This window comes from Clytia hemisphaerica, unplaced genomic scaffold, assembly GCF_902728285.1.
Source record: "Clytia hemisphaerica strain Z4C2 unplaced genomic scaffold, Clytia hemisphaerica genome assembly, whole genome shotgun sequence".
In the NCBI taxonomy this organism is placed as follows: domain Eukaryota; kingdom Metazoa; phylum Cnidaria; class Hydrozoa; order Leptothecata; family Clytiidae; genus Clytia; species Clytia hemisphaerica.
The window spans coordinates 58,870-68,318 of record NW_027103497.1 but is presented as its reverse complement, the minus strand read 5'-3'; the positions used below and the strand labels follow the sequence as shown (position 1 = coordinate 68,318).

At 36.2% G+C, this 9,449-nt stretch overlaps 1 protein-coding gene across 1 annotated transcript; it reads right to left on the bottom strand.

Moving 5' to 3' along the window:
* Positions 1–981: 981 nt before the first annotated feature.
* On the bottom strand, positions 982–7,624 carry LOC136798719 (uncharacterized). The gene is made up of 6 exons (XM_067055377.1): positions 7,425–7,624; positions 5,955–6,031; positions 4,903–5,077; positions 2,904–4,362; positions 2,372–2,589; positions 982–1,787 (listed from the first exon to the last, which is right to left on the bottom strand). Exons 1-4 carry the CDS (start codon positions 7,606–7,608, stop codon positions 3,320–3,322), a joined length of 1,479 nt encoding a protein of 492 aa, XP_066911478.1. The 5' UTR covers positions 7,609–7,624; the 3' UTR covers positions 982–1,787; positions 2,372–2,589; positions 2,904–3,319.
* Between the last annotated feature and the right edge of the window lie 1,825 nt (positions 7,625–9,449).

Genomic DNA, 9,449 nt, shown 5'->3' with positions numbered 1-9,449 from the left:
ATATCATATTGAAATAAAAAACATGATGCTATTTTTTTCCTATCGAAGGGCAAAATAAACTATATGGTAAAATTTATTCAAAATCAAAAAGATTTTAGAATACTGAATCATACCATAGAACTATCTACAAAAATTTCTTTTTACAAAAGATGTATTAAAAGCATCAAAATATTTTGCCCAGACCCAGCCTGCGTTAAACTTCCTCTAATACGACACTTATTATTATTATTTTTTTACACAGGATTTCCCAGATTCTACTAATTTCTAACCAAAAAGTAATTTTATTGTGTGCCTTTAAAATTAATTTGTTTAAAATTCCAATTTTTCATAAATCGAAAAATTTCAGGCCATTTCTAAAAAATTACTATAGATCTAAAAACTTTCAAAATCTTAAATTTTATAATATAAAATAACCTATAACACTTAATTACACTTAAAGACTTCTTACTGGATTCATAGACCTATTCTATTAGCTTCTTCAGTACAGTAGAAAACGAAAATCTGAAATTAGGATTTTTGGAAGCAATGGTATGGATATCATCTTCAATTTTATTGACTTACACCACAGCAAAATAGGTCATGTTTGGGTTCATTGAAAAGCTTTTTTCAAGATCTATTCTACAAATTATTTTCGATTAGTTCCTTAATAAAAACTACCGGCAGCTGAACGAATGCATCCTAAATTAAGGAAATTTAGCTGGGCAGTACTGACAGAGTTATGGTTAGATTCATTCAAGAAAGAATATAGCGCAAAACGAAAACTTTCTACCTCGTACGTAATCTACTACTCTCGGGTACCTAATAGCCGGGGGGTTTGGAATAAGCTGGGGGGGGTTGGAAAAGAACTCAAAATTTAATAAGCAGGGGGGTTGGAATAAAAGTGTCCTGGGTTGAAAACTTTTCAAAAGAAGTCTTATATAATACAGCAAAATTAGAACAAAATAGTGAACTTTTAAAAACATATTCCCAAAAATCAATAAGTGGGGACGGGGCTGAAATAAGAATGTCCTGGGTGGACAATTAATTAGCGGGGGGCGACGGCTATTAGGTGACCAAGAGTAATTGTTACAATAAATTCCGATAAATCGTGTTTTTTTCCGAAGAAATATATACAATGTTATTCTCAATTCTAAAGTCCATCCATATGCCTTATATTAATTATATCCATGGCATTGAATGTTTTGAGTTATAAAAAAGCAAAAGAAAATTTGACAACAATTCTCTGAGTAAGATTCCGTCAACAAGATTCTATCTATAGTGGACATCAAGAATTTTTAAGGGAATATCTCTAACGTCCGTCTATTGTATCATTCTGAAAGAATGTTTAAATTACATATGAATTTCACGACATCATTCGTTTCATATCTACAAGAGAGTTAGTCACTTTATTATTGCAAGTTGCCATGCATTCTAAGCTTCAACTGGCTCTTTTTTCATGGTTTGTTTTGGTATGTCACGTGAGTTGACTAATGATTTTGGTCTCAGCACGCCTTTATTTTTAGCATTCTTGATATTATCATAACATTGCTGAAAAGTTGCACCATTTTCATCTAAGTGGCAAAGCTCTTTGATTTTGATTTCGACATTTTTGGGTGTTAGATCCTTTTTGTCGACGTTTACTGACATTTTCTCATTGAATTTTTCCTGCATATCTTCCAATCCGGCTGCCAAAATTTCCTTCTCTTTGCGACTCTTCTCTGCCACTTGCAGTTGATCTTTGAGAGCTTTAAATTCTGGATCGTTTCGACTTTCTTCGTCTGCTTTACGCTTAACTTCTTCAGTAAAAGCTAAAGATAAATGAATTTCTATAATGTTAATTGGCCTACCGTATTAGTTCGAATAAAAAATAATATTCCACCAAGGTCACTTTAATAAAGTAAATTGGAACCTTGTTTTGCCTTTTGTTGTTCTTCAGTTGAAATATTTCATTTTAGATATGTTTAAAATGAGTCAAACTAGTTTGAATGATTCAAAAATACAATTATCAACACATATTTTAAATTTTCCTCCATATGATTCTCCCTAACAGCTACTTGTTTCAAATAAACGGCCTGCCTTCCTAGAGGGCATGTATTGAAAATTTTTCCTTTAGAGAGGGGCGTTTATTCGATGAGGGGCGTTTATTTGAATTAATACGGTACTTTATAAATGGATTTCATCCCACCCATGTTGAGGAAGCTTTTTTTGCAGGACAGACCTACAGGATTTGTACCTTCTTCTTAAGGGACCCCAGTTGTTCTCAAAAAATGTCTCCTTGAATTACCCAGGTTTTATGAGGGAATAGTTCACAATCATTTAGATGTTTTTCATGTTGATATATACATCAAATTTTGTGATTAATACACCATTGAAAAGGTAATCAATACACTACCTTCTGGTCTTTTGTGGGAGTCATGGCCGTCATTCATGTTTAGATCTTTCGTCGCCTCTTCTAACAGCTGAGAATCTAGCAACAATTTCATCTGTTGTTGGTTATGCTTTTCAAAACATTTGGCATAAAGTTCGTCCCATTTCCGTTGCAATTCTGTCACGGAGTTTGCTTGCTCATTACGTTGTAGACACGATGCTTCGACTTCTTCGTTTATGTACCTAATAATCAAAATCAAATGTATCTAGACTGGGAAAGCTCTCGTAAGCCGGTAATGTATTAGGGTTGGGCGTTTGGGAATGTCGGTTATGTGTGAACTGGCCCTCCGAAAACCGACCAGGGATCTGATTTATCACGGTTTTAGTACCCTTAATTCAAGCCAACAATGGGAAAATAGTGAACCTTCGAGAGACTGGTTTTACTTTTTGTTGTTTTTATAACCCATAGAGAGACTTGTCCAGCGACTACTTTTAGCCCCGGGCTCGTAGAGAAATAGTTTTAGTATCTGTGTTTGGTGATATATTGATAAAATTACCCAATAGCCAAATCATCTTCTTTGAACATGCAACGACAGTCTAGAAACTTGGTGAAATAGACAAGAGCATCAATGGTGATGTTCAATTCTTCTTTAAGCTTCTTCAGCTTTTCTGGCAAATCTTCAACCTTCATTTTAAACTTTTTTTCGACTTCTGCTAGATCATAAGCCACATGCTGGTGCTCTGATAACTTGTGCTTGCATACTTTACAATAGCCAGACCAATTCATGGTTCGGCAAAAATACAACATCCAACTTCCTGTTGTTTCTTGGGTCACAAAAGGTACAGTACAGCTCTCACAGCAAATTTTGTTGTACATGTTCTTTATGATTTCTTTAGGTTCAGCTTTTGGTTTAAATTGTTGCTTTTGATGGCATTCGATATTGGTACATGCAGTGAAGGGCTTGTCGACTTTCTAGTAAACCAATGTTTTCAAAGCAGCTTGTATCACCTCGCTACCTTCTTTATTCGCTTCTTCTTTGATAATACTTTCAAACTTGAAAATATTTTCCTTGTTCAACTTGCTGATTTTGACCAATGGTTTTATAGTACTGTTGATCATCATTTTTGTGTCGTCAATAGCAACCAAGGTGCTGGTATCGTGTGGTTCCAATGCATCAATATATGTAATCATTGCTTCACAATTCTCAACTGTTTTATGCCAGCATTTTTTCATATCAGCCTCGTCTTCGATTGGTTGGTAACCAAGCTTCTTGGTTGCTAGGTAACGGAATGGTGAATTATCGAAATGGAATATATTGCGTTTGGTGATTTTGATCTCCAAGCCAATCTGATCAAAAGTCTTTTTCAGCACCACTGTCGTTTTGGTATCACGGAAACAGCAGTTGTTGGCATGCGTGATCGCAAAAACAACATTATTCTTTGCTGACTCATCAAGTTGACTGAATAATGATTTGATGGTCGCCACAAAAGACATGTCCAACTTTTCCTCGTCTGGCTTTAAGAGGATAACGAAAGCACTAACAAAGGGAACTTGTGCTAAATGATTGATGATAAATTTGCTATTCTCTTTATCTGTATCTTTTGAAGCTTCTTCATCAGTCAGCTTGCCAGTGGTCGATTGAACACCTGGAGTATCAATCAAGATAATCTTATGGTTCACATCTTTCGGTTGGACTTCATAAGCTCTTGGCAATTTTGTAGCTGATGACGTCACGTCACCTTGTGCATATTCATCGCATTCGTTTTCAGGTTCAGATTTTGTTTTTGTTTCAGATGTCTTTTTGGATGGTTCTGGAACTTGCAAAGTCACTATCTGATCTTCAATTTCATCACTATCATCTGTTTGGTATGAATGGTTGAACCTTGTGGATATTGGAACGTATAAAGGACCATCATTCGCATTCTGGAAGGTTCCGTGTTGTTGATAATTGACGAAAGAATTGATATACGTTGATTTACCAACTCCAGTTCTTCCAAGGAAAACGATGTACTTATCTTTAAATGGAGAAAAAGTTTGTAAACACATTTTACATACAACCTACATCTTTTGTTCTCTTTCTTTAGAAATGTCCACGTCCTTTAAGAAAGCAAGATGCCTTGGCTGAATTGACGCAATTGGATCAGTTTAATGGAATTCCAAGTGTCATTATTCAGGTAAAAATTAATTATTTTACTCTATGATACAATCTTTTCTGTCAATTGAGGAAAAATTTATGATAAACATGGGTTTATCTACTTTTAAAACTCTGTCCTAAACCCGATGGGACCCCCGATCCACTGGAAAATTTGGTCAAAATATTTCGTTTCTGGTGGGAAAAATATCCTACAATCTATGCCTAACTGACAAATTGACTTTGATTTCATCCCATTCGAAATTCGTTGGAAAAACTTGGACAATTAATCATCCTTACTGGATTTTTTGAGCTTTACGCAATAGAATTTCACTATCGATAGATATTTTATTCCTCACTGCGTGGTAAAAATTTCCACTTGGGCTGTGAGGCAGGGGTTTACTTTCAATGAGGAATGGCTCACCTCGGTCGATTGTTATAGGGACTACATTCGAATGTTGATTGGTCACAATTTCTTTTAAGCAGAAATGTTTCTCTCCAATCAAAAGTCTGCCTCTGCGTATTGTGCCAAAAGGAATTTTCTTCTTGTCTGATCTGAAGGATCCGTCGTTGCTTCGCTTGAGTTGAACTCTGTCATCCTGAAATCCAAATAAATAAATAATTAAATTTGGAGGACTTATTTTAAAATATTACGTCAGCTTTAGAAGAAGACTTAGACTTACGGTAAGATGAAATAGCACCCCTGTCTCACATCCCCCGGTGGAACTTTTTCCTCAGTGGGGATAAAAAATTTTATTAAGAAATTTTATTGTTCCAAAGTTAAAAAATCCAGTGGGGGTGGTTTTGAAGTACAATTTTTTTACATTGGATTTCGACGAATGGGGATGAAATCAAAATCAAATTCCCAGTGGGGCTGAAAATCCAAGGTATTTTCCCACCGGGGACGAAATTTTTGTCCAATTTCACAGTAGGGCTGGGGTCCCAGTGAGTCTGTGACAAAGGGTGTGAAATACAACATCCACTACTTTTGAAAAGGTGTGCGAAAATTTGATGGATGCAATTGTTTCAATAAGATTGACGATCCAAGCTTAGAAAGGACGATACATTTTCCAAAGAAATTTGATTCAATTCCAGACTAATACCCAGTCAGGTATTGCTAAAGTTATGATTTCACAGAATTCCAACACTGGAAATTTTTGACATCAAGTACTTCTTGGGTTAAGCTAGGGTTGCACCAATATTTTTTTCTAGGCGGCTGCAATACAAAATGTTTCAAAACAATTGCTTTACAGTCGCCTGGAAAAAAACATCAGTGTAGCCTTAGTTTTACCGATCAAAGGTTTACATAAAGAGGAAATTGAATTGGTGTAGAATAAATCCTTGAATTCAAAGGTGGTGTGTCAAAATGAAATTCTTTTTGTTCTATATTATGGAAACCCTGTATGTAATTTAATGAGGTCGTGCCTTGCACCAAAATCATTGAAAAAGATAAAAATTGTTATGTAAGCAGCCTACCATGATAAGTAAATCAATGGAATTCATTTTTCCATCGATTTTATGATCTTCGAGCCATGTGAAGATGATTTCAACACCTAAAAAGTCAAAGCTAAGCTTTTTAATACCTTTGACTACCTAATCCATTTCTGGCTTAAAACTTTAGAAGTTAAGTGCATTCGAACATCGCTTTCTCACAGACAGGTAGGACTTCAGCCAGTTGGGATAAAAAAACGGACTGAGACTCGATGGGGATTAACATTCCTATATTTTTTATGGCTGTGGATTTCAATTCTTTTGTTTTCAAGTCAGAAAATTCAGTGGGGATTGGTTTATTTGATTATTCTCAGTGTGGACAAAAATTGTTCGATAATTTTCCACCGGGGACGATATTTTGACCAATTTTTCCAGTTGGAAAGGGTTTCCAGTGGGTCTGTGAGAAAGGGGTGTATTCAAAGGGTTTCATAACTTTTGGGTGTTCTTATATTGAAATGAAAAACGTGTATTTATAGGAAAGCAGTTTTTTGAGACACTATACACTGTCAGTAGAGAGCTATTGAGCTGGAGACTGATGTCCTTTTAGCTTTAACTTTTTGAAAGCGCACTGTACGGGTCGACAAGAGAGATAAACAACACTGTAACTCCCTAAAATTTCCGAAAAAATACGAAAATTTGGGATTATGTTAGACAGATTTCAGAAATTATCTCCCTGTGAAATTACATCAGAAGTTCGATTTTTGGCTGACTTTTTCTTGGCTAATAAGCTTTACTTCGGATCGCACCACCCACTGTCTTTTTTTGGATAGAGTGACAAGACGAATGCCTCCACCCATATTATTGTGTACACGTTTTGGACCTACCCCGGTGGGGTGGAGGTCCTATAAATTAACCCCTGTTCGTCCGTCCGTCCGTTCGTTACCAACTTTTCTTGAGATTGAATCATAGAAATTTTTTGATTTTTGGCACAAAGGTACAATTTTGGATGTTCTTATAAAAAAACATAGTAAAAAGACTCGGGGCTTGCGTGTATAATTTTTATAGTTTTCGATTATTGTATTTATAGATCTCATTGAGATTTCAACTAAATGTCACTTTTTAGCATCTAAGTATTAGCATCAAGAACGTGTCTATAGGATAATTCCTTGTATGGTATCATGGGAAATTCCAAACAAACAGTTTTTGGGCTTTTATATTATGAAAGGGATTTACTATCAAGGCTACAAAATACAAATCGCAAGAAACGCCTGCCTTACTTGAAAACTGGAGAGAAAGCAGAACAAATTGGCATAGTCCAGGAGCTGGAGCTCAACTACTTTTTGCCTTTACTAATTCTGATGGGGGGGGGGGGAGTAGAGACTAAAATTGGCAAGGGTTTGTCCATAAGGACCAGACCTATCTTTAGTCTTCCCTGTCGAGGAAAGGTCGGAAAATGAACCTTTTTTTCAGAGGTGAATGGAACAATATACCTTATATAAATAGTTATATGAATACCTTCATCGATTAAGGCATCGCCATTTTGAGCACCTCCACCCACACCAAAACCATCAACACCCCCAACAGGTGCCATATGAGGACATTGGTGGTCTTCTATGCTGTCCACAAACAAATCACAAAATTGACATTTCGTCTGATTTTGTTTGTTTTTTCGCTGGCGACCACCTCTCTTATTCATCATTTACTGTAATACTGTAAATCAATAAAATTTATTAGCACTAACATTCATTTTATTCACTAAAAAAGGCTTTAAAAGTCCTCTCCAAGTCACAAATACAAATACACAGGGATAAAACACCCCCTTCTCGCAGACCCGGTGGGATTTTATTGACCAGTGGGGGTAAAAATAATGGACCAAATGGACAAAAATAAGAGTATAATTTTCCACTGGGGACGATATTTTTTCCAATTTTTCCAATGGGAAGGGTTGCCAGTGGGTCCGTGCGAAGAGGGTGTGATAAAAGAAACTTGCAATTTTCCGTTAACATTGATACTTGACTCCTTATTTTGCCCCTTGTACCCAAAGGTTTCTCTTCAGGTCGCCTAGACCATTGATTGTTTTTCTCCTCTTGATATACACGTTTATAACAAACTCTGTTTAAAGAATCTTTCATATGGGGAATATCTATGTAAGGAGTACATCAATGGAGGTACAGGGACAGGCGAAAGTCCCGGGAGGGGGGGTACTAGGGCAAGATGGGTTACGGGGATGCACCGCTGGTCAAGGTACCTTTTTTAACCTCCATGAGTCCCAGGTAGGGTCGCAAAAACACCAAAATAGAAAAATCAGTCCCTCGTAGGGTGCCTATTTTTGGAAAATTTGGGAAAAAAGTAGAACATTTGAGAAAATTTTGGAATTTCAGTCCCATTCAGGGTCAGGGTCTAAGGGTGCGAAATTTGGAAAATCAGACCATATTTTGCCTGAAAATGGTAAAAAATAAAAATCAAGAAAATTCACCGTATCGTAAGGGTAGATTTTTCGCACCCAAATTTGTGTAACTGTCCGGTTTCAAAGGCCTAATTTTGGGCCGCACGTACGGTCGTTAGTTTTTGAATCGAGTGCCTCCACCCCCACCAACCGGGCTTGAAAATGAGCGCGATATAAAATTCCATGGTTCTAAATTATGTTGTATGTTAAAGCAAACGAACTTTGCTGCAAAAAGCCTTTCTTAATTATAACTCCATTCAAAGCTCGTAAAAATTTTGCAGAAGTTTCCTGTTAAAAGCATAAAAACTACAACAAACGAATAAGCAGCTTCCTTTCAACAACTATCACTTTCTCAATGCACAGATCGTTCCACTACTACAAAACCATCTCGTTTACAAACAATCAAATAGAAACACGTATACTTATCTCACAAAAAACCTCCCAAATCTGGAAAAACCTAACGAACCAGATTTACGTAGACTATTCACTGGTTACATATAATGCCCATAATGCCTTTAGTTGCCTAGTTACTAAGTTACCAGTCAAGCCCTTTCAATAACAATTGAAAATTGATGATAAGAATCTTTTTTTGATTGGATTATCATTTTCGCTTTAAGAGATGTTAAAAAATATGTGGTGCAATACAAAGACCGTCTTTCCATCACAAAATATGTTTGGCCTTTGCTCATTCGAAGAGTCCCCCAGTCACCTTTCAAATCACGCAATCACGCAAAAAAAATATTCAAAATCACGTTATCACGAGTTAAATTTCCTTTCTATCCCGATCACGTTGATCACGTTGGCTACTCCGATCACGCAATCGCGCACCTTAAAATCTTAAATCACGAAGTTGAAAAACGCCAATCACGCCATCACGAAAACCGCTGGGGGCCTCTTTGAAAAATTAGCCAAAAAGTTGTCTCTACGCGTTTTTTATAAGAACAAACTATATAAGAACATAAGACTTCGATGGCCAAAATGTTAAGAACAAGTCAAGTCGGTGTTATTTTTAGAATGTACCAAATTGTCTTTTTTGGGTATCTCCTGTTTAAGACAACCTTTCTTTATGAAAACCTTTACATGAGCATTTCAAT

Bases quoted from the DNA above. Each gene is read 5' to 3' on its own strand.
- LOC136798719 (XM_067055377.1), bottom strand. From the start codon at position 7,608: ATGATGAATAAGAGAGGTGGTCGCCAGCGAAAAAACAAACAAAATCAG. The intron at 6,032-7,424 runs GTATTCATATAA...TTGACTTTTTAG, and splicing joins CGATGCCTTAATCGATGAAG to GTGTTGAAATCATCTTCACA. The intron at 4,363-4,902 runs GTGAGCCATTCC...CTCCATTTAAAG, and splicing joins CCCTATAACAATCGACCGAG to ATAAGTACATCGTTTTCCTT.